Below are 24,750 nucleotides of genomic sequence, written 5' to 3' on the forward strand. Positions count from 1 at the left end.
ATACTTATCAACAGGGACTGAATACTTATCACCAGGGGCTGAATACTTATCATTGGGTGCTGAATGCTTATCACCAGGGGCTGAATACTTATCACCGGGGGCTGAATACTTATCACCAATGGCCGAATACTTATCACCAGGGGCTGAATACTTATGACTGGGGGGGAGGGAATGAATACTTATCACCAGGGGCTGAATACTTATCACCAGGGGCTGAATACTTATCACTGGGGGCTGATTACTTATCACCGGGGGCTGAATACTTATCACCAGGGGCTGAATACTTATCACCAGGGGCTGAATAGTTATCACCGGGGGCCGAATACTTATCACCGGGGGCTGAATACTTATCACCGGGGGCTGAATACTTATCACCAGGGACTGAATGCTTATCACCAGGGAATGAATACTTATCACCAGGGGCTGAATACTTATCACGGGGGGCTGAATACTTATCACCAGGGGCTGAATACTTATCACCAGGGGCTGAATACTTATCACCAGGAGCTGAATACTTATCACCAGGGGCTGAATACTTATCACCGGGGGCTGAATACTTATCACCAGGGGCTGAATACTTGTCACCAGGGGCTAAATACTTATCACCGGGGCTGAATACTTATCACCAGGGGCTGAATACTTATCACCGGGGGCTGAATACTTATCACCAGGGGCTGAATACTTATCACCGGGGGCTGAATACTTATCACCAGGGGCTGAATACTTATCACCAGGGGCTGAATACTTATCACCGGGGGCTGAATACTTATCACTGGGGGCTGAATACTTATCACCAGGGGCTGAATACTTATCACCAGGGACTGAATACTTATCACCGGGGGCTGAATACTTATCACTGGGGCCTGAATACTTATCACTGGGGCCTGAATACTCATCACCGGGGGCTGAATACTTATCACCAGCGGCTGAATACTTATCACCAGGGGCTGAATACTTATGACCAGTGGCTGAATACTTATCACCGGGGGCTGAATACTTATCACCAGGGACTGAATACTTATCACCGGGGGCTGAATACTTATCACTGGGGGCTGAATACTTATCACCAGGGGCTGAATACTTATCACCGAGGGCTGAATACTTATCACCAGGGGCCGAATACTTATCACCAGGGGCTGAATACTTATCACCGGGGGCTAAATACTTATCACCGGGGGCTGAATACTTATCACCAGGGACTGAATACTTATCACCGGGGGCTGAATACTTATCACTGGGGGCTGAATACTTATCACCAGGGGCTGAATACTTATCACCAGGGGCTGAATACTTATCACCGAGGGCTGAATACTTATCACCAGGGGCTGAATACTTATCACCGGGGGCTGAATACTTATCACCAGGGGCCGAATACTTATCACCGGGGGCTGAATACTCATCACCTGGGGCTGAATACTTATCACCGGGGGCTGAATACTTATCACTGGGGGCTGAATACTTATCACCGGGGGCTGAATACTTATCACCAGGGGCTGAATACTTATGACCAGGGGCTGAATACTTATCACCGGGGGCTGAATACTTATCACCAGGAACTGAATACTTATCACCGGGGGCTGAATACTTATCACTGGGGGCTGAATACTTATCACCAGGGGCTGAATACTTATCACCGAGGGCTGAATACTTATCACCAGGGGCTGAATACTTATCACCGGGGGCTGAATACTTATCACTGGGGGCTGAATACTTATCACCAGGGGCTGAATACTTATCACCGAGGGCTGAATACTTATCACCGAGGGCTGAATACTTATCACCAGGGGCTGAATACTTATCACCGGGGGCTGAATACTTATCACCAGGGGCTGAATACTTATCACCAGGGACTGAATACTTATCACCGGGGGCAGAATACTTATCACCGGGGGCTGAATACTTATCACCAGGGGCTGAATACTTATCACCAGGGACTGAATACTTATCACCGGGGGCTAAATACTTATCACTGGGGGCTGAATACTTATCACCAGGGGCTGAATACTTATCACTGGGGGCTGAATACTTATCACCAGGGGCTGAATACTTATCACCAGGGGCTGAATACTTATCACCGGGGGCTGAATACTTATCACTGGGGGCTGAATACTTATCACCAGGGGCTGAATACTTATCACTGGGGCCTGAATACTTATCACTGGGGCCTGAATACTTATCAACAGGGGCTGAATACTTAGCACCAGGGGCTGAATACTTATCACCGGGGGCTGAATACTTATCACTGGGGCCTGAATACTTATCACTGGGGCCTGAATACTTATCACCAGGGGCTGAATACTTATCACCAGGGGCTGAATACTTGTCACCAGGGGCTGAATACTTATCACCGGGGGCTGAATACTTATCACCAGGGACTGAATACTTATCACCAGGGGCTGAATACTTATCACTGGGGGCTGAATACTTATCACCGGGGGCTGAATACTTATCACCAGGGGCTGAATACTTATCACCAGGGGCTGAATACTTATCACTGGGGCCTGAATACTTATCACCAGGGACTGAATACTTATCACCAGGGGCTGAATACTTATCACCAGGGGCTGAATACTTATCACTGGGGCCTGAATACTTATCACCAGGGACTGAATACTTATCACCAGGGGCTGAATACTTATCACCAGGGGCTGAATACTTGTCACCGGGGGCTGAACACTTATCACCGGGGGCTGAATACTTATCACTGGGGGCTGAATACTTATCACCAGGGGCTGAATACTTGTCACCGGGGGCTGAATACTTATCACTGGGGGCTGAATACTTATCACCAGGGGCTGAATACTTATCACCAGGGGCTGAATACTTATCACTGGGGCCTGAATACTTATCACCAGGGGCTGAATACTTATCACCAGCGGCTGAATACTTATCACCAGGGGCTGAATTCTTATCACCAGGGGGCTGAATACTTATCACCGGGGGCTGAATACTTATCACCAGGGGCTGAATACTTATCACCAGGGGCTGAATACTTATCACCGGGGGCTGAATACTTATCACTGGGGGCTGAATACTTATCACCAGGGACTGAATACTTATCACCGGGGGCTGAATACTTATCACTGGGGGCTGAATACTTATCACCAGGGGCTGTATACTTATCACCAGGGGCTGAATACTTGTCACCGGGGGCTGAATACTTATCACCAGCGGCTGAATACTTATCACCAGGGGCTGAATACTTATCACCGGGGGCTGAATACTTATCACTGGGGGCTGAATACTTATCACCAGGGACTGAATACTTATCACCGGGGGCTGAATACTTATCACCAGGGGCTGAATTCTTATCACTGGGGGCTGAATACTTATCACTGGGGGCTGAATACTTATCACCAGGTGCTGAATACTTATCACCAGGGGCTGAATACTTATCACCGAGGGCTGAATACTTATCACCAGGGGCTGAATACTTATCACCAGGGGCCGAATACTTATCACCGGGAACTGAATACTTATCACCAGGGGCTGAATACTTATCACCGGGGGCTGAATACTTATCACCAGGGGCTGAATACTTATCACCGAGGGCTGAATACTTATCACCAGGGGCTGAATACTTATCACCAGGGGCCGAATACTTATCACCAGGGGCTGAATACTTATCACCAGGGGCTGAATACTTATCACCAGGGGCTGAATACTTATCACCAGGGGCTGAATACTTATCACCGGGGGCTGAATACTTATCACCGGGGGCTGAATACTTATCACCGGGGGCTGAATACTTATCACCAGGGGCTGAATACTTATCACCAGGGGCCGAATACTTATCACCAGGGGCCGAATACTTATCACCAGGGGCTGAATACTTATCACCGGGGGCTGAATACTTATCACCGGGGGCTGAATACTTATCACCGGGGGCTGAATACTTATCACCAGGGGCTGAATACTTATCACCAGGGGCCGAATACTTATCACCAGGGGCTGAATACTTATCACCAGGGGCTGAATACTTATCACCAGGGGCTGAATACTTATCACCGGGGGCTGAATACTTATCACCAGGGGCTGAATACTTATCACCGGGGGCTGAATACTTATCACCGGGGGCTGAATACTTATCACCGGGGGCTGAATACTTATCACCGGGGGCTGAATACTTATCACCAGGGGCTGAATACTTATCACCAGGGGCTGAATACTTATCACCGGGGGCTGAATACTTATCACCGGGGGCTGAATACTTATCACCGGGGGCTGAATACTTATCACCGGGGGCTGAATACTTATCACCAGGGGCTGAATACTTATCACCAGGGGCTGAATACTTATCACTGGGGCTGAATACTTATCACCAGGGGCCGAATACTTATCACTAGGGGCGGAATACTTATCACCGGGGGCTGAATACTTATCACTGGGGCTGAATACTTATCACCAGGAGGTGAATACTTATCACCGGGGGCTGAATACTTATCACCGGGGGCTGAATACTTATCACCGGGGGCTGAATACTTATCACCAGGAGGTGAATACTTATCACCGGGGGCTGAATACTTATCACCGGGGCTGAATACTTATCACCAGGGGCCGAATACTTATCACTAGGGGCGGAATACTTATCACCGGGGGCTGAATACTTATCACTGGGGCTGAATACTTATCACCGGGGGCTGAATACTTATCACCAGGGGCTGAATACTTATCACTGGGGCTGAATACTTATCACCAGGGGCTGAATACTTATCACTGGGGCTAAATACTTATCACCAGGGGCTGATACTTATCACCAGGGGCTGAATACTTATCACCAGGGGCTGAATACTTATCACCGGGGGCTGAATACTTATCACCGGGGGCTGAATACTTATCACCGGGGGCTGAATACTTATCACCGGGGGCTGAATACTTATCAACATGGGATATTTTACTTTTTCTTGTTTATTAAATTAGCAGAAATATCTACATTTCTGTTTTTGTTTCTATGAAGATTCAGTGTGCACATTGTACCTTCCATTCTTACCAATTTGCTGCAATGAAACAAAGAGTGAAACATTTTAAGGGGTCGACATACTTTCTGTACCCACTGTAGATTCAACTATAAGTTAAAGGGGTATTCCGGGAATATGAACGTCTGACACAAAAACCCATGATGCTATAAATAAATGAATACAACAATACTCAATGTCATTAGGCACAAAACTGAGTTTAAATAATTTGATTTTATGATTTACAAAATTTATGGCCTCTCTAAAGTAGGTGGAGTTATCACTAAGATGGCCGCCACTGGAAACTACAAGTTCCATGATCCTTTAGTTTTCAGTAACTCCTCCTCCCTCTTATGCTCTGCTCCCAGTGATGATATAACAGACTTTCTTGCTCCGTTACCATAGTAATGATGTGTAACTGCCATCACCACAACACCGGCCATACTGAATGCACTGCAAGCAACCGACTACAGCCAAACATAGTGCTGCAATAGCCTGGGCAGGTCATTTGATGTGGACATGTGACCAGCGGCCATCTTCTGTCCTGCAACGGACCGCGCGGAGGAAATTAGCGGACTGATTAATGGGCCAGTAACATTTTAATTCTCCATCACAGTCTATGTCACCAGCATTTTCTGCTAAGGGGAGCAAAATTTTAAATAACAACTAATTACATATTATCTTATATTTTGAGTGCCCATTTGTATATGAATTATCCTGATTCCTGGAATACCCCTTTAAGCTTGTTGCTTAAAGGGATTGTCATTTTTTTTAATTGGTCACCTCTCCTTTAAGAGATTGACACACCTGCCGATTGGTTGCTTGAGGTAAGTCATGTCATGTCCATTAGTCATGTGACCTGGGTCAAGCTCAGCTTCATTCAAGACCCTTACCAGATAGTAAAAATTATTTTTTTAGATTCTTTCAACCTAGACAGATGAATGCTTGTTTTTGGGCATTGTGTATTTTTCAATGGCTTTTGGAAAATTTAAAGCTCTTTAACAATCTTTTTTTATGTTTTGCACTATAAGATGTACGTTGTATTTGTGATATTTTGTGTTACAGAACACTTATGTAAAAATAATTATTTGTCTCCACTTCTGTAAAGTCGTAACATGTAGGATTTTTCTGTTGATGGAACAGTATTAGGGCTTGTTTTTTGCACTATAAGCTGTAGTTTATATTGATACTATTTGGGGTTAAATAAAGTATGTCTTGATGATCTTTTTTTTTTTGTTTACAAAGTGGCGTGAGTACCAGGGGTGTGATCATGGTATATTATGCACTACAATACTTCTTTATTGCCGTATATTATGCTGTATCAAATCCGGGGTCTTCCTCCAAGCCAACATTTTACAAGTCATTGCAAAGTCATTTGATAGTGATTAGTTATCCTTTTGAAATTTGCTCCTTCGTATACCTTTAAGGAAATCTGTCGATTTGAAAAAAATTCATCAAAGTAAAGGTATAGTGGGCGGTCCATCTCAAAGAATGAGTCGATTAGGACCACCTATTCAAGTAGGACCACCCACCTGACTCCAGATTTGGACAAACGGCAGAATTTAAAAACGGATTTGTGTCGCAAGATCAAGCACTCACATGCACCAGGAAGAAGAAGGTGAACTCTGGCGGACCTCGGCGCAGCAGCGACACATGCAGGATATCGGGCGCACGATCTTAGTGAATCGCAACGGACAACGCACCGCGGGATCGCGACGGGACCGGGTAAGTAAATGTGCCCCAATGTGTGTGCTTTAAGTGTCCTTCTGGATGGTTTGCAATTGTAATTACCGTATTTTTCGGCCTATAAGGCGCACCAAAAATCCTTTAATTTTCTCAGAAATCAAAGGTGCGCCTTATAGGCCATGGCGCCTTATATATGAACTTATACAGAAATGTACTACAGACAAGATGTACTGTACATTTACCAGTGTTTAATAGCTCCATCCCCAGAAATTTCCTGCATCTTCCGACACAGTATACAGGGTCCCTGGCTCCTGAAGTGCCCTGGCACCACAACTAACATTGTGCCCATCCTGCCCTCCCCTAGCACGGAGAGACCAGAGCTGCCATAGTGCCGACCACGAGGCAATCATCATCAGTAAACAATCCCCCATACCTGCCAGCCCTGTAACAGGGGAAAGAGAAGGAGCCACAGGGAACCCCACAGGAATAAGGAGGGAAGGAGAAGGGGCAGAGGGAGACCGCTTAACCCCTGCTGCATCACCCTGCATTGACCCCCAGCAGCCCATACCTCTGAGATCGGAGCTCTCTGACACGCTGAAGACAAGTTTCCCGGGAAGTGTAGCTGCTAGAACTGTGCACAGGTCTGCCACCTGTTGGTCATTTTTAGGTACTGCATCTGATCCTGCACCTTATACTCCAGTGCGCCTTTTATATGAACCTAGATGTCTCAGCGGGCATTTATTAGAGGTGCGCCTTATAGTCCGGTGCGCCTTATAGGCCGAAAAATACGGTAATAGTGTTTAAATGAACTGCAGGCCTGGGTTCTGCTCAGCACCCCTGCAGTTAACAGTCATGATCGGCGCCAGCAGTTATTTGCCGTTGGCAAAGTCAGCAGCAGCTGTTGAATATCTGTGGCTCCGCACCGTTGGCACTAGCATGCCAGTGACACCGGGTGCGTCATTTTTTGAAGGATTGTACGCATGGCCGCAATCATTTAAATACTGCTTGCAAAGTCTCCAGTGCCATTTAAACAGTTGCAAACACCGATTGCAGCTGTTTTCAGTGGGGGTTCAGGTTCGGGTCCAGGTACCAAACCCAAACTGATAATCAAAATTCGGGTTCGGCTAAAGTCCTCTCTAGTAGACAGTAGAAAAATGTAGGGAGAAAAAAAATAACACAATGGGGGTCATTTACTAAGGGCCCGATTCGCGTTTTCCCGACGTGTTACCCGAATATTTCCGATTTGCGCTGATTTTCCCTGTATTGCCCCGGGATTTTGGCGCACGCGATCGGATTGTGGCGCATCTTGGCTGGCATGCACGCGATGGAAATCGGGGGGCCGAACAAAAACCCGATGGATTCGGATACACCGCTGCATTTTTAAAAAAAAAGTGTTGCGGGGCTCGCGCTTACCTTCACTAGGAATAGGCCGGTGTACTTCAGTGCATTCCGGGGAACTTCAGCGCAGCAGCGCCACCGGGTGGACGTCGGAGGAACTGCCTTAATGAATCCCGGCCGGACCCGAATCCACCGCAGAGAACGCACCGCTGGATCGCGAACGGACCGGGTAAGTAAATCTGCCCCATTCTGTACATAAAATGGAGATGTTTGGGAGTGACAGATGTCTGTTGTGTCAGAGACAATTATTTAAAGTATTCATCAAAGTCTATAGAACCAACTACAACGGTTCCGAAGATCCCACATTCCATCATTTGAATAGAATAGAACAGCACTTCATTTATTCCAGCAGGGAAATTATTTTGTACTGTACATCTCCTCTTATAAAAGAATTGTTAACAAGTTACAACACAGGTCAAATATGCCAACACAACATTACACTCAAAAACTTTTTGGTTGATAAAGGAGAAAGAGGAGTGGGTGGGGCCAGGTATAGTGCTTTTTACCAGCTCCAAGTTGTTTGTGAAATGTAATAGGTTTTGGGATGAAGGACTCATTGAATCTCAGCACATTTGTCGATAGCAGTTGGTTTATAGGTTCTGTTCTTGCAGAAATATATTGTATAGGGAGTATGTGTCACACCGTCATGTTGTCAAATTTGTCCAACCACCCGGACTGGTAGTGGTTCCCTCACTGTGCACTTGTCTCTGCTTATGATCTTCTCCAACCTATTTCTTTCTTTCCCTTTGATGGCTCCACCACAGCCAACAACCAACAATTACAATGTCTTCTGAGAATTGTGAGTTCATGGAAAAATAAGAACAGTCTCAGCCTTAAAGGGAACCTGTCACCAGGGACCTAATTTTCAATAAAGACAGATTGTAAAAGCCCATCACACCCGCAGTGCAAAAATGCCTCTCTTTTCTAAGCATTTGCATTACAATATAATTGTGTGTTATAACTTACTCTTGCATCCTGACAATATCCTGGGGTAGTCACAGGGGCTGGACTTTGGTTTGGATGCATTTCAATAAACAACATGTGACTTGTCTGAGCTGCAGGCTGCCTCCATCTTTGTGCTCCTGTACAGCTTTTCCCTCCCCCACTGATGTCAGGCTGACCAGGCTGTGACCTCTGAGAAGGAGCAGGAGGTAGAGCTGTACAGGAGCACAAAGGAGGGGGCCAAGATCTGAGGAGTGAGTAACACAGACAAGTCACATGTTGTTTTTTGAAATGCATCCAAACCAAAGTCCAGCCCCTGTGACTACCCCAGGATTTTGTCAGGGTGCAAGAGTAAGTTATAACACACAATTATATAGTAATGCAAATGCTTAGAAAAGGCAGAAAGGCAGATGTGCATTGCAGGTGTCATGGGCTTCTGCAACCTTTCTTTAGTGAAAATGAGGTCCCTGGTGACAGGTTCCCTTTAAGGTCCACCTGACAATGGTGATCCATCTCAGGTACCTACATAGTTTACCCTTATTGTCCTTTGCTGGTGGAATATAAAGCCTTATAGTCTCCAGGCATCTGTAGGCAGGTGAAGAGAAGAGGAAGAGGAATCTAGGGATTTTTATGCCTCCTCTCAAAATTTTGGGTACAATTTTTCTCATGTTTATGAAAATCGAGAAAACCCTTATTTAGAGGCACCTGCTCAGCTTTAAGTGACTTTGAGAGGCAGCAGTAAAACCCCATAAATCATGCCATTTTAGAAACTGCACCCCTCAATGTGTGAAAAATCAACTTTAAAAAGTGGGTTAACCCTTTGGACGTTTCACAGGGGTTAAAACAAAATAGAGGTGTAATTAACAAGCTGTAAATTTTTTTAGACAATCTATTAATTTTGGCCAAAAATTAAACCGTCACAAAGTATTAAATGACAAAAAACTCCACAAAGTTTGATACCCAATTTCTCCCAAGTAGGAGGATGTCCCATATGTGGTGGAGACCGCTGTATGGGGCACGGCCGGGCGTAGAAGGGAAGGAGGCGCCATTCAGAGCAGATCCGCATTGTCACATCTTACAGGCTATAAAATGTCTATGTTAAATGTAAATGTTACTTTTTGATTACTTTTTTTTGCGTTTTTTATGAGGTCAGTTGCGAAAATTTCGTAATCTTTGTAAGGCTTTTCGTGTTTTTTTTACAGTGTTCACTGTACGGGTTCAGTGACAATTTTATGGGTTGTTACGAATGTTGTGATGCCCAATATGTTGGGGGTTTTTTGGGTGATTTTAACTTTTTAATGTTTTATTTGATTATTGCATGTGATGGGACTTTTCTTTTTTTTAAATATTTTTCTTAATTGCACTTTTTTTAAAAAACTTTTTTCACTGTTTTATTTTTTGCCAGGGTGGGACATGAATAAGTGATCATTTGATGCATTTTGTGGCAATGCACCTAAAATGAAGTAAAGAAAAATAAGTCACTATAGACGAGATTATAGATTAATCAGTGAGGGAGGGAGAGGTTCGGGCTACACACAGGGGCTTATTTACTAAGGGTTCACAGATTGCATTTCAGTCGGACTTCCCAATGTTTTCGGGATTGCGCCAATGGGACAGGTATTTAGTAGGGGATTGTGTCGCATGTGATCGGATTTTGGCGCAGCAGTGCTGGCTTCCTTGCAACAGAAATCCGGGGACTGGTCGTCGGAAGATCCGACTGATTCGGACTGAGCACGGGATTTAAGATTCAATTTCTGTCACAATACAATGCACTTACATGCCCCAGGAAGAGGAAGGTGAACTCCGGCGGACCTGAGAAGGGAAGAGACACACGCAGGATATCGGGCGCACGATCTTAGTGAATTGTGGCAGCAGTGCATTCCGGTCGGACAATGCACTTTCAGGGATCGCCCAGGACGGTTAAGTAAATGTGCCCCACAGTGTTTAACAGGATAGTCCTTCAAGCCATGACGCCATATGTGGACAATAAGGCTTTCAGCAATAAAACCACTGTATGATAAATGACGCTACGTCCGGTTACCTCCTTCTATCTGCATGGCCACATACTGGCAGAAACAGATACCATCGGATACATGCCCGGGAGGTGGTGGGTTATGGAAAGGGAAGAGTTTCTTGGCCATGCAGTTGGCATAACCCGGTGAATATCTTATCATGGCCTCGGTCCACATACATTGCTCTAGTTCTCTATCACTCCCAAAGGTAATGCGGAACATTTCTCTACAATCTCTTAGAGATACAAAAACAAAATCCAAACTGGACTTAGAAGAACAACCGGCAAGGATTGAACACTCCACTAATAGTAGATTGGCTTCTCCAACTTTTTTGTTCATATTCTGGGTTATCCTTTTCAGCTTTTTCTCTTTCCAGGAGGCCCCTTTATACAATGCAAAACCGAATGCAACTAAACTGATTGGTAAGTGGATAAAGTACCACCAAGTCATAGTGAAACATGTCAATACAAAAACTATACTCAGAATGGCAAAGCTAAAACCCAGCAGTAATCCCAGAACACCTTCAGTACATTTGGCGTTTAGGATATCACGTGGAGTATCATTTATCAGCTGAATGGCTTTCTTGTAGATTTCCGGGTCTTTCACCACTGCTTTGAGAGCGTCCGGCACACAAGTGTCAGAGAAAACTCCATTGCCGGCTTCTTCATGCCCATTCACTGCTGCCAGAGATAGCAGATGCTTCCCCCCGTAGAGGATAGATGACTGGAAGTGCACCAGGACGTCTTCAGTTTCTTTCGCATTATTCCTCAGGAGCCTTTTGCAGAGTTTTTCAAAGAACTGCTCATCCTCAGCTTCTAAGTAAGTGAGGTGACTGAGATACAGAGGCATCAGGCATGGCCTCAGAATGATGGGGACAATGGCTTTATGTGATGTACAGTCCTGGAACATGGAGAGATTGGCTTCAAAGAGACACCAGCGACTGTCCACAAATTCCGGGCTCAGCACCATTACAATCTTCTGACTGCTCTGAATGCACTCAGTCATGTTCTCTATGATCGTCTTCCCTGCAGTGAAGTCCCGGTCATGTGTACAGATTTTTATACCGGGAAATGTCTCCTCCAGTTTGTGGATAAGCCGATGCACCCAAGCCGAGTCTGCACCACTGAAGCTGATGAAAGCGTGGTACTTGTCGGTCCCAATGACCCGAGGTACCGACAAATCATGAGAAGCCGAGGAACTTGCTGAATCTCCATATTCTGTATTCTGAGACATTTCCATTTTCTGCTAACTGCTTATACCTGTGATGAGGAAAAAAAAGAAAAATTGTATTTTAATAGTTTGAATTTATACTTCTACATGTATACTTTGTCACTGTTACCCCAGAAAAATTTTGCTAAATTTATCGGGCCACTACTTTTTGGGCTGCAAACGTCAGTCTCTTTGCAACCTAATGGTCGTCGGTGGGTGCCACTCATGCGCCAATGATAATAAAGAAATACTGGCCAAAAGGCAAAATTTAATAGGGCTCGTCCAGGCAGTTGTGTCATCCTTGTGGCTTTGAAGAGAAGACCATATGTGGATTCCTGAGAGAAAAGATACATCTAAAAACAAACTATAAAAGTACTTTGGCTAACAATACAGAGAACCTCTTCAGCCTTTACAAAATGTCGGAACATTTTAACCATTCACAGAAGTAATCGACCAAGTGAGGGACCAGTCAGGTGGACATTTAACCCCAGGAGCAGCTGAGAGAAATCCGTACATTTTTGTAGTGTACTGAAGCAGAGCAAAGCCCAACATGATTCCAATATGACATCACTTGCCCATCCCCCTCTATTGTCTCCTGGTATTGGTTCACCATTATATGCATGTAACAAGAGGCTGCAGTGTGGATCTTTGTCCAGGAGATGGCACCAGGGTACAGAAGAGGAGATTCTGTAAGGAGCAGGAAAAGGAAGTGATTCAGGGTGAGAGGTCAGAGGAGCTGATAAGAGGCAGAAGTGGTGGCGTGCCTGTGTGCTCTTGGCTAAGATATAAGCCCCTACTAAAGGAGAGAAAGTACTGGGCCCAGATCTCTGGTGGTGAGCACCAAAAAAGGACAGTCTGCAGGTGAGGTCTTAGGACAGCGTGGACAGAGAGGGAGACTCCCGTCCCACAGGCGTGCAGCTGAAGAAAGACCCACATTCCTGCAGTGAGGCTAAAGGAAATCCATCTGCATTATTATCTACATTATATGGACATTTTCTGTATTCATTACTAGTTCAGTAAAGTTTATTGTTACATTCAGCACGTTGTCTGTCGTCTCCACTGCAACATTACATCTGGCGCAGTCGGCAGGATGGAGACAGACATGGCGAATGACAGAGTTACTTCCACACCACACACAGTCCCAGTGGGAGCACTATTGAGCCACCTGCCCAAGTTCAATGGGGAAAACATTTCTCTGGAAGACTGGAAGGAAAGACTTGAAGGAGCGGCTCGACTGTGTAATATAGCCCCGCATCTAAAAGCAGAATTGGCGCTCAGTACACTGGAGGGAGAGGCCCGAAAAACAGTGATGTTGCGTCCAGCGCGCCAAAGAGAAAGGTTTGAGCAGATTCTGTCTCTTCTTGAGGATGTATATGGGGATGTGACTACGGAAGCAGTATTGAGGAAAAGATTCTTCTCATGTTACCAGAAAGAGAATGAGACATTTTCTCAGTATGCAAATAGTCTGCGGGAGCTTATGGCTGCTTCGGAAAAGAAAGAAGTAGCGATGCAGCGTCCTTCACAAACACAGAGCTCGTGATGCGAGATCAATTCCTACTGGGCATGGGGAACCAGCTACTGCGGAGAACTCTGAGAGAGCGTGTAAAGCTAGATCCTCACGTCACCCTCCAACAAGTATTGAAAGAAGCCATCACGCTAGAGAGAGAGGAAGAGTGTGAAGCAACTCCTGGTGTAACGCAGATCCACGTAGCACCCGTTCAAGAGAGAACATTGGAGTTCAGGCTGAATTCTCTTGAGGAAGCACTTCGAGACCTTAAAGAGACACTGTGTACCCAAAATGGCGGGCTGATGCAGCATAACCAGGAAAGTGGTAGAAATAGAGCTACAAGAAAACGAGGTACCATAAACAGGAACAAAAGCAGACGGAAGTGTTGGGAGTGTGGTGAAGTAGGCCATATGGCCAGGAACTGTCTGCGACGGGGTGCTGTTGCCAACTCCAGGGATTCAAACTAGATCTGCCTGCGGTTGTGGGGCAAACCACAGGAGGCAACATGAAGTTATGCCCCCTGTTAGAAGTCCATGCAGTTCAAATACTTGTTGGTCATCGTTGATCACTTTACCAAGCTTGCAGTTGCTGTCCCTACACGTGATCAAACAGTGGAAACCGCCGCCTTGGCATTATGGAAGAACTTTATTCTGGTGTATGGATGTCCCAACCAACTGCACTCTGATCTAGGAGCCTGCTTTGAAGGACAAGTCATTGAAAAGCTGTGCCGACTTTACCAGATTAGAAAGACACGGACCACCCCTTATCACCCACAAGGTAATGGTGCTTGTGAGCGCATGAATAGAACTTTGCTGCAAATCCTGCGAACCCTAGAAGAGGAAAAGAGGGAAAGGTGGCCTTACTTTGTGGCTGAGCTAGTGTGGGTCTACAATAATACAGTGCACTCTATTACAGTATACTCACCTTTCTGGCTAATGTTTGGGAGAAATGGTCGATGTCGCTTCAGCCTCATGATGGTCCCGAATGAACATGAAGTGAAGAATGGACTACTCAGACATGGATGGGGGATCATCGTAAAAGAATACAGGACGTGTATAACCTGCTTGCCCACTGTTTGGGCCCCCGTGATCTGGTAGTGAATCGAAAAGCTGAGAGAACTACCTTTGCAGATTGGAGAAATGGTGAGAAACAAAACTGCCCAGAGGAGAGGAAAGCTGTGTTGGCGGTGGGAACAACAAGCATATGAAGTTGTTCGGCAGCCAAACCCACACATGCCGGTTTTCGAGGTGAGACAAGAAGGGAAGCAGGGACCCACAAGGATGGTGCATCAGAATTTTCTGAAGCCATGTGCCTTTGTTACTAGACCCCCAGTTACCAATGAAAGTGTCCCGCAGCCTCCAGCTACCATGATTATCGATGAGGAGTGGTGGCTTCCCCCAATGGCTGGTCAACCACCACTGGAACCCAGGACGAATGTGCCCCTCGCAGAGATGGGAGAAGACAGAGAGAGTACTACAGTGGAGGAAGCTACCCCACTACGACACTCTCAAAGCTCTAACTTTGGCAGGATGCCAACTCGATTTGAGGATTATGTTGTGCAAACTCAGGTTGTCGGGACGGCAACCCTTAAACCCTGGGGAAGAGGTGTAACAAGAGGCTGCAGTGTGGATCTTTGTCCAGGAGATGGCACCAGGGTACAGAAGAGGAGATTCTGTAAGGAGCAGGAAAAGGAAGTGATTCAGGGTGAGAGGTCAGAGGAGCTGATAAGAGGCAGAAGTGGTGGTGTGTCTGTGTGCTCCTGGCTAAGATATAAGCCCCTACTAAAGGAGAGAAAGTACTGTGCCCAGCACTCTGGTGGTGAGCACCAGAAAAGACAGTTAGCAGGTGAGGTCTTAGGACAGCGTGGACAGAGAGGGAGACTCCCGTCCCGCAGGCGTGCAGCTGAAGAAAGACCCACATTCCTGCAGTGAGGCTAAAGGAAATCCATCTGCATTATTATCTACATTATATGGACATTTTCTGTATTCATTACTAGTTCAGTAAAGTTTATTGTTATATTCAGCACGTTGTCTGTCGTCTCCCCTGCAACATTACAAGCATATTTGTCCAGGAGAACTTCATCACCCCAGATGAGCAAGGCCGGGGGTTATAATACCCAATGACCCCTCCTTACTACAGGACTCTGCCCAAAGCCACTGGGCACATGGGAACAAGCCCTGCAGACAATACTCAAGAGGCTTTCCAACTAGTCTCAGACAAGGACATCATCACCATTGACCCTGTTGTCATGCAGATTGCTGTTTGTCGGTCACTGCAACAGTTATGCCCAAATGTAACATGTGAGATAATTTAGGGTCATCAGTACCTACCTGATTTTATCCCGGGATCGAATCTTCTGAGAACTGAGAAGCTAAAAAGTACGGAACTGATTTGCAGGAAGTTTCATCAATACCTTGATTTTAGTTTCAGTTTAGCAGAAATCCTGTGCTCATTTTATACCCAATTCTTGTCAAACCAGTTATTTAACTTGGCTTGGGGCTATAATTGACTGGAAGGTAGCGAGAAGTTTGAAACCAGAAGCACTGTGCTATGATAAAATTATTTATTTCTTACAGTCACTTGTACTATTGATAGAAATAGGGCCTCACCCCCCACCCCAGCATAGAAAAAGGGCCTCACCCCCCCACCCCAGCATAGAAAAAGGGCCTCACCCCCCACCCCAGCATAGAAAAAGGGCCTCACCCCCCACCCCAGGATAGAAATAAGACCTCATCCCCCACCCCAGGATAGAAATAGGGCCTCATCCCCCGCCCCAGCATAGAAATAGGGCCTCATCCCCTACCCCAGGATAGAAATAGGGCCTCATCCCCAGCCCAAGGATAGAAATAGGGCCTCATCCCCAGCCCCAGGATAGAAATAGAGCCTCATCCCCAGCCCCAGGATAGAAATAGGGCCTCATCCCCCGCCCCAGGATAGAAATAGGGCCTTATCCCCCATACCAGGATAGAAATAGGGCTTCACCCCCCACCCCAGGATAGAGATAGGGCCTCCCCCCACCCCAGTACGGACAGACATACACACACAGAGGGGGTCATTTACTAAGGGCACGATTCGCGTTTTCCCGACGTGTTACCCGAATATTTCCGATTTGCGCCGATTGTACCTCAATTGCCCCGGGATTTTGGCACACGCGATCGGATTGTGGCACATCGGCGCCAGCATGCGCGCGACGGAAATCGGGGCAATTCAGGATAGGCCGGTGTATTTCGAGGCATTCCAGCGGACTTCAACGCAGCAGCGCCACCTGGTGGACGGCGGAGGAACTACCATCATAAATCCCGGCCGGACCCAAATCCAGAGCGGAGAACGCGCCGCTGGATCGCGAATGGGCCGGGTAAGTAAATCTGCCCCAGAGGGCCTTACCGTGTGCAGCAGCCGCGGGAACACGCCATCTGAGGTTCCGGCGAGCACAGGAGCAGGAAGCAGTCTTCGGGCGCCGGGACTACACGGCCACGCAGAGATGGGAGCGCCGGGCCACGCTAGCATGGGAGCACCGGGACCCGGCAGGCGTCAGGGCCCACCCTTTGTGCAGCCACTGGGAGATCTTTCCTTTCCTCTGTAATGTTGAATCAGTGTGAGTTCATTCGCTGATGAAGTCTCTGCCCTCTCCCCACACACACATAGTGGCTTGTCATGAGACATTGCTCACAAAAAAGGTACAGCACCAGGAAAATGTCCCCTTGATCTTATGTACCTGATGTGATTGAGGTACAGGTACACAGTAACCTGTGTGAATGTGCCGACTCGCTTTGTTTCTGTTTTGCAGGCAAGGTGAAGGGACATTTTCTGATGGGGGCCTCAGGTCACTCTGGCTAACATGGTACATACTTTTACTATGTACTTGAAGGTATTTTACTATTGCAATACCCTGTAAATCTTATTTTTCCCTGTGGACTATGATGGTCGCATTAATGCTTGAACAAGCATCAAAGACGCTTGTACATGCAATTTTAATGCTTCAAAAAGGTCAATGCAGATAAATCTGACTGAGGCTTCTCTTCTCCCTCCTCAGTCCTGGAGTCAAGTGTGATGGAAGTTCAAGTTACTGAAGCCCAGATGTCTAATTCTCTGGTCACATGACCTAACACCAATTCTGCCATGTGGAAACCACCTCAGCAGGGAAGTTAAGAAGACTGCTTCCACCTCAGGGAGTCAGTGTATACAACAGTGTGTCATATGTATCAGATCCATGTATGTGTGTACTGTATGTGTGTTTGTGTCATGTGTGTGTGTACTGTATGTGTGTTTTTGTCGTATGTGTTGCATGTATGTGTGAGTGCATTATTAGTTTGTCATATTTATTGTGTTTGTAGTGTGTCATATGTATTGCATATATTTATGTGTGTTCAGTATTAGGTCACATTAAAATTGTTATATTGTGGGGGGCGTGGCTAGCAACCAACATGGCCGGACGTGCTTGAGAGAGCTCCGTGCGGACCCCGGATAATCCTGTCAGCATCCTGAGGTACCGGCAACCCAGAGGCGTCACAACCCTCCTGTGCACCCCAGAGCCCACCTGCGACTTACCGGTGGAGTCGGCGGGAGATACGGAGTGACGGGAGAGAGGAGCCCCGACACTGCGGCCTACGACACACGTGGGAGTCCTTGCCGGAAGTGGCGCTCCGACCTGGCTGCTCCCGCGCGGACATCTTCGGAAGGCGGGCGGCAAGAGACCGAAGCGGAGGTCCCGCATCTAGGCGCGGGAGGCCGCGAATACTGACCCCCGGGTAAGCAGAGGAGCGGGGAGCGCAGTACCGGCAGGTCGGACCTGCTATCCCGGGGCGCTCGAGAGTTGCGCCAGAGCAGCCACCTCGTGCTGACAGCAGCAGCGGCAGTGCCTATGATCCGGCCATTATCCCCCAGGCCTCAGTCAGAAGAGGGAAGACCCCCTGCCAGCCCTGTCACCCGCAGGGCAATATATACCTAGCGACACACAGGGATCCACAGGACTGCAACCTTGTGCACCCTCCAGAATGGGCCCCACTAAGGCAAACGCGGCGGAGAGACTGCGTGAATTTGCCCGCACGGAACAAGGGGAAACGTCCCGCGCACCGCAACCACAGCGCTCAGCCCAGTCCAGGGCAAAGCAAAGTTCCAGTGGCCCTGTAGCATCTGAGGAGGAGGCAGAAGAACCCACCCTGAAGCAAGTCACCTCTCAGGTACTAGCTGCAATAGATGCATGTAAGAGCTCTCTGACCGGGAAGCTGGATGAAGTCAGGGTGGATGTTAGCCTGCTTAGGCAAGATCTCCAGAGCCTGAGAGACAGAGTGCATAATGCAGAGGAGAGGATATCGCAAATGGAAGACAGAAATGCTAATATACCCATAACAGTTACCACCTTGAAATCGGACTCTGAAGCTCTGAAACAAAAGGCGGACGATATGGAGAATCGCCTGAGGCGTAATAACATAAGAATCATTGGCCTTCCAGAACGTACTGAAGGTCGTGCGCCAGAGGACTATGTAGAAAGATGGATAAAAGGCCTATTTCCAGACGCGCATTTCTCTGCAGCTTACGCAGTCGAAAGAGCCCACAGGGTTCCAGCCAGAGCTCCACCTCCAGGAGCCACACCAAGACCGCTGTTAGCCAGATTCCTGAACAGCAGGGATCGCGATCTAATCCTGCAACAGGCCCGCAGAAAGGCTGACATCAGAGTAGACAACGCAAAGGTATCCATTTTCCCAGACTTCTCTCTGGAATTACAGAAGAAGAGGGCAACATTCCTAGACGTCAAAAAGAGGCTCCGGGACAAGAACCTTCCATACTCCATGGCCTATCCTGCACGTCTCAGAGTCGTGGACGGGGACAAAGTCCTATTCTTCGTGACCCCAAGTGAAGCCAACGATTGGTTGGCGCAGCATAGAAGATCTCCTCCTCGCTAGAAAAACCGGTCTACATAGGAGGCTTCGGGTATCCTTTTCATAGCTATAATTTACCGCACGGACATACTGGCAGCCCCGGTTATCCGCTATGTGTTATGCGAGAACTGGGCCTGAATCACGTGGGGACTATAGGGGTGTCCTAATACTTGTGATATTTGTGATCAGAGGTGACGCCGGGTACCCGGAATATGGTTAAATGTTAGGGGTTCGTGGAGAGGAGTGCATACTACATGCCTATGTTACATTTTACGAGGCATGAGTATCCCATAACGCTAGACAGTTATGCCCTGATTCACCCTACGTGGAGAGACCAGCTGTTTGGCCGCTGCCAAAACGAGAGGGGATCAGGAGCATTTATGTTACAATGTTATTGTTATTACAGGTATCTTGTTGCACTCTGTAGATGTCGTGGCAGCCCCACACAAGGTCAAGGTGTCGAAAAGGTGGAGTCATTTTTCTTACCCCCCGAAACAATTAACTTGTGCATCAGTATGTCAATGGATCGTCATGTCAGAACTTAGATTCCTTACGTGGAACGTTCGAGGCCTAGGTAGTCCTAATAAGCGCCTGATGGTAGCTACTCACTTAAAACAATTGAACCCACACATAATTTGTTTGCAGGAGACACATCTTGTTCCTTCCAAGGTACAGTTCTTGCATAAGCCCTGGGTTCAATGGGGAGTACACTCCTGTCACAACACTTCGTCGAGAGGGGTCTCGATACTGATACATAAAGAGGTGCGCTGGGAGGCGAAATCACAGTTAACCGATCCAGAGGGTAGGTTTGTGTTTGTGCACGCTCACATAGATGGTGCCCCTTACAATGTGATGGCAATATATATACCGCCACCTGCATCCATGCAGGTTTTGCGCCAAGCAGCCCTGTTTGCAACGTCACACCCACAGGCGAGGAATATATGTCTGGGGGATTTCAACATGTTTTTAGACCCATCATTAGACCGATTTCATAATGCTAATACCCCCCCAGCAAATGCGCAACAGAGCAGTCTATCACGCTTTTTTGCAGAAATGGGATGGACAGATTTTTGGAGGCAAAGACACCCGACGGCCAAGACCTTTTCATGCTATAGTGCTTCCCATAAGTCCTTATCCCGCATAGATTACATTGCAGGATCCATAAGCACAATTCCACACATACAAGATATACAATATCACCCCAGAGGCATATCTGACCACTCACCGGTGACCTGTGTCATAGGCAAACGGTCCACCTCCTCAATGCATAAAGTGATGATCCATCCTTTTTGGCTAGAGTTAATAGGGCCAACAGACAGGATGCCTGAACAATTAATTGCATTCTTCCAGGCCCACAACCCAGAGACTGCCTACACATCCCTCTGGGAGGCAACAAAAGCATACATGCGCACCTGTTTACAGTCCGCAATCTCATTTATTAAACGAGAATCAGTGAAGAAGGAGGTAGAGCTGGCAACACAAAGCCAGGCCCTGGAACAGCAATATATCGCAGACCCCACTGAGGCAAACAGGGCCAAATGGTTACATGTGGGTCGCCTATATCTTCATGCCCTAAAAGAGAAAGCTGATAATAAGATGTTCTTTTATAAGCAGACGGCCTTTGAACTGGGCAACCAGTCAGCAAAATTGTTAGCCCACTTAGCAAGACAGCACACCATGTCTCCGCCCATATTAGAGATCAAAGATGAGCATGGATCACTTTTACAAACCCACTCGGAAATTCTGAATAGATTCACTGAATTCTATACAGATCTATACAATACTAAATTAGAGAAGACAGGTAATGACATCAACGCATATCTAGAGGAGGTACACTTCCCGACACTAACCCTGGAACAGCGCATTCAAATGGATGGCCCCATAACCTCAGAGGAGATTGAAGATGCGATAGATAGTCTGAACAATAACAAGGCCTCAGGTCCTGATGGGCTCCCTAAGGAGGTGTACGCCAAGTACAAAGAACTCCTCGTACCCCGATTGCAAAAAATGTACTCCTCTGCCTTTGAGGCCGGGGCTTTGCCACCTTCCCTTTATGAGGCCACGGTAGTATTAATCCTTAAGCAAGGAAAGGATCCAGCTGATTGCGGGTCTTACCGCCCCATAGCATTACTCAATATTGACTACAAAATCCTTACTAGGATTTTTGCGACTAGACTGAATACCGTGATTCTCTCCCTGGTCCATCCAGACCAATGTGGCTTCATGCCAGGCAAATCCACATCGGATAACATCAGAAGGGTACAGGTGGCGGCACAGATGGGACAGGTGACGGGGGGGAAGCAGGCCTTGGCCTCCCTAGACACGGCGAAGGCGTTCGACTCTATTGAGTGGGCCTTCCTCAAACAATGCATACAGAAGTTTGGATTTGGGCCAAGATTCTCCACTTGGATAGATATCCTATATGCCTCCCCAGTTAGCAAACTTTTGATCAATGGAGAGCTATCAGTCCAGTTCCAACTACACAGGGGAACCCGGCAGGGGTGTCCTCTTTCCCCGCTTCTCTTTGCCCTGGCAATTGAGGCTTTGGCTTTGAAACTTAGACAGGATAATCTCTACCGTGGCATAAAAGTGTGAGAAAGAGAAGATCGAGTCGGCTTATACGCCGATGACATGGTGCTGTTCATGTCTGATGCAGAGACCACCTTGCCACATGCGATCTCCCTAATCAGTGAGTTTGGGAAATACTCCGGACTACTGGTGAATTGGTCCAAGTCGGTGTTCATGCCGCTGGGCACATCCCCTTGGCAGGGACCTGAGGTGGTAGAGGGGCTGAAAGTGGTCACGGAGTTTGTATATTTGGGGATTACCATTTTTAAGACATACCACAACACAAGTAAAAGGGTAACGGACCCATTGTTGTCTTTCGCTAGGAACAAAAGCAAGGCATGGAGAACCCTTCCGCTCTCAACTGCGGGTAGAATAAATTTAGTGAAATTAATTATACTGCCCAAATGCCTATATGTACTACAACATGCAGCGGTGCCGATACCAAAAAGGTTCTTTAAAACACTACACTCCCTTATAGGCACCTTCATATGGAACACATCCAGAGCTAAGCTAAGTCTAGCAACATTACAACGCCCCAAAGAAGAGGCGGGAATGGCCCTACCTGACTTTTACCTCTATTACATAGCAGGTCAGCTCAAATATCTTAGACACTGGGTCACAGAACAACCATTGCCAAATGCAGAGCATCATCTCATGCATCACTTGGGCGTTCCTAGCCTTTGGCCGGTTTTAGTACCAAATCCGGACTTAGAACTTCCCTTACTTCCCCTACATAGACTTGCTAGGCAGGTGTGGCAGGCAACAGTTAAAGTGACAGGGTTCACGGATACCATAGCAGAGATGCCGCTTTGGAACAATCCATCACTACCACAGCTACAACAGCTGGAGGGGGGTTCCTTATGGGAAAGTAAAGGTATACGCACTCTGGCCGATGTATATAATGCGAACATCCTCCACTCCTTTCAGGAACTCCAACAAAAGTTTGAATTAGAGAGAAGTTTCTTTTACAGATTCCTACAATTACGACATGCCTTAGAATCCCAGTTTCCTCCCCCCAGGACACCCATTTCCTCCTACCCGTTAATAGGAATATGCAAAACACAAGGGCCTGGGGGCATTATCTCGGCTCTATATACCCACCTCACTCAGGGAAAGCTAGCCAGCAACAAACTCCCGGTGCTAGATAAGTGGAGGACTCTCATCCCTACACTAGAAGATGAATCGATGGACGAATTACTTGCTGCACATACCAAAGTGTCCCCCTCAATAAACAACAGGATGACTCAATTATACTTCACCCACCAGGCCTACCTAACACCCGTACGCATGGCAAGGATGGGACGAGTTCCGTCGACTGCCTGTCCAAGATGTGGTGAGCTCGGGGCGGATTTCTGGCACATGAGCTGGATTTGTTCCCCGATTCAGAAGTTCTGGAAGGACATCACTAGCTTTTTGTCCTCTCTACTACACGTTCCCATCCCCATGTCCCCTGAGGCATGTCTTTTGGGTCTTCTTTCTGAAGAAGATTGGTCTCATTACCAAATTATTTTCCTGAGGGAAACTCTATTCATGGCCCGAAAGAGCATAGCACTCAGATGGTATGATCCTAATACCCCAAATGTAAACATGTGGAAAGCACAAATTAACCAAATTCTGCCATACGAAAGACTGGTGTATAAACATCGCAAATGCTCTGACAAGTTTGAACGTGTGTGGGGGAGCTGGTGTGAGTCGAGAGACACAAATTATTCAACGCGTAGACTGAGACAGGAATTGAGAGACCTGACTTTGACAGTATAAAGCAGCAGAACACCGGGAAAGACAGATCACACTCTATCTTCGGGGGGACAATCCCCTGGACATGGTGGCGGGTAGACCCTGGGTGGGATGATGGATGGTGGAAGGTATTGGAGCTGAGGGTGCATCAGAAATATTGAGTGGAGGATTTAGGAATGGAAAAGGGGCTGACACATCAAGTACCTGTAATGTTTTTAATGTTTCATAGTTGAGACTAGAAGAGTTGAGTTCAGACTCTAGTCTGTTGCGTATTATGTATGTTTTATTTTTTATGTCTATTTTATTATGATTATTATCATATGTCATGGCACAATTGTACAGCCGAACAAACAGAGACACGGTAGAAAACACTCCTTTTTATTTAAAAAGAGATATGATTTATTCATTGTCATATATTAGTTTGATAGGCTCTACATCACTGTATTCATACAACTTTGTACTATTGTATACAGATGTTAATATCTTAATGTACTGAACGATTGCTGTGAACATGTTTAATAATAAAAACAGTTTAAAAAAAAAAAAATTGTTATATTGTGTTAATGCCTCATGCAGATGTGCATTTTGGGTCGTGTGCCACTATTTGCGACTCGTCTGACATCAGCTTGGTGCATGGCACTCAGCTTGCCAATGTCTGTAGGAAATGACCACCTGAGACTCAAAGATGACCAGGAATAAGACGTGCCCTGTATTCTGCTGATTGGCAGTCGGCATATTCCCAGGGAGGCATGGCACTGTGAATGTGCCCAATAATAGTCAATAGGGCTATAACAGCCACTGTTTGTGCAGCTAAATTACTGCCAAAGCACACTTTTGTGTTCCTGAATGCAATGAGG

General features: G+C 46.8%; 2 protein-coding genes across 2 annotated transcripts in view; both read right to left on the minus strand.

Moving 5' to 3' along the window:
* The window catches only part of LOC140122939 (uncharacterized), a 360,094-nt gene that overhangs the window by 255,308 nt on the left and 80,036 nt on the right, over positions 1–24,750 (minus strand). The window lies entirely within an intron of this gene.
* On the minus strand, positions 9,523–16,155 carry LOC140122648 (uncharacterized). The gene is made up of 2 exons (XM_072143744.1): positions 16,040–16,155; positions 9,523–12,252 (listed from the first exon to the last, which is right to left on the minus strand). Exon 2 carries the CDS (start codon positions 12,230–12,232, stop codon positions 11,009–11,011), a length of 1,224 nt encoding a protein of 407 aa, XP_071999845.1. The 5' UTR covers positions 12,233–12,252; positions 16,040–16,155; the 3' UTR covers positions 9,523–11,008.

Source organism: Engystomops pustulosus, chromosome 3 (genome assembly GCF_040894005.1).
Source record: "Engystomops pustulosus chromosome 3, aEngPut4.maternal, whole genome shotgun sequence".
Lineage (NCBI taxonomy): Eukaryota > Metazoa > Chordata > Amphibia > Anura > Leptodactylidae > Engystomops > Engystomops pustulosus.

Bases quoted from the DNA above. Each gene is read 5' to 3' on its own strand.
- LOC140122648 (XM_072143744.1), bottom strand. From the start codon at position 12,232: ATGGAAATGTCTCAGAATACAGAATATGGAGATTCAGCAAGTTCCTCG.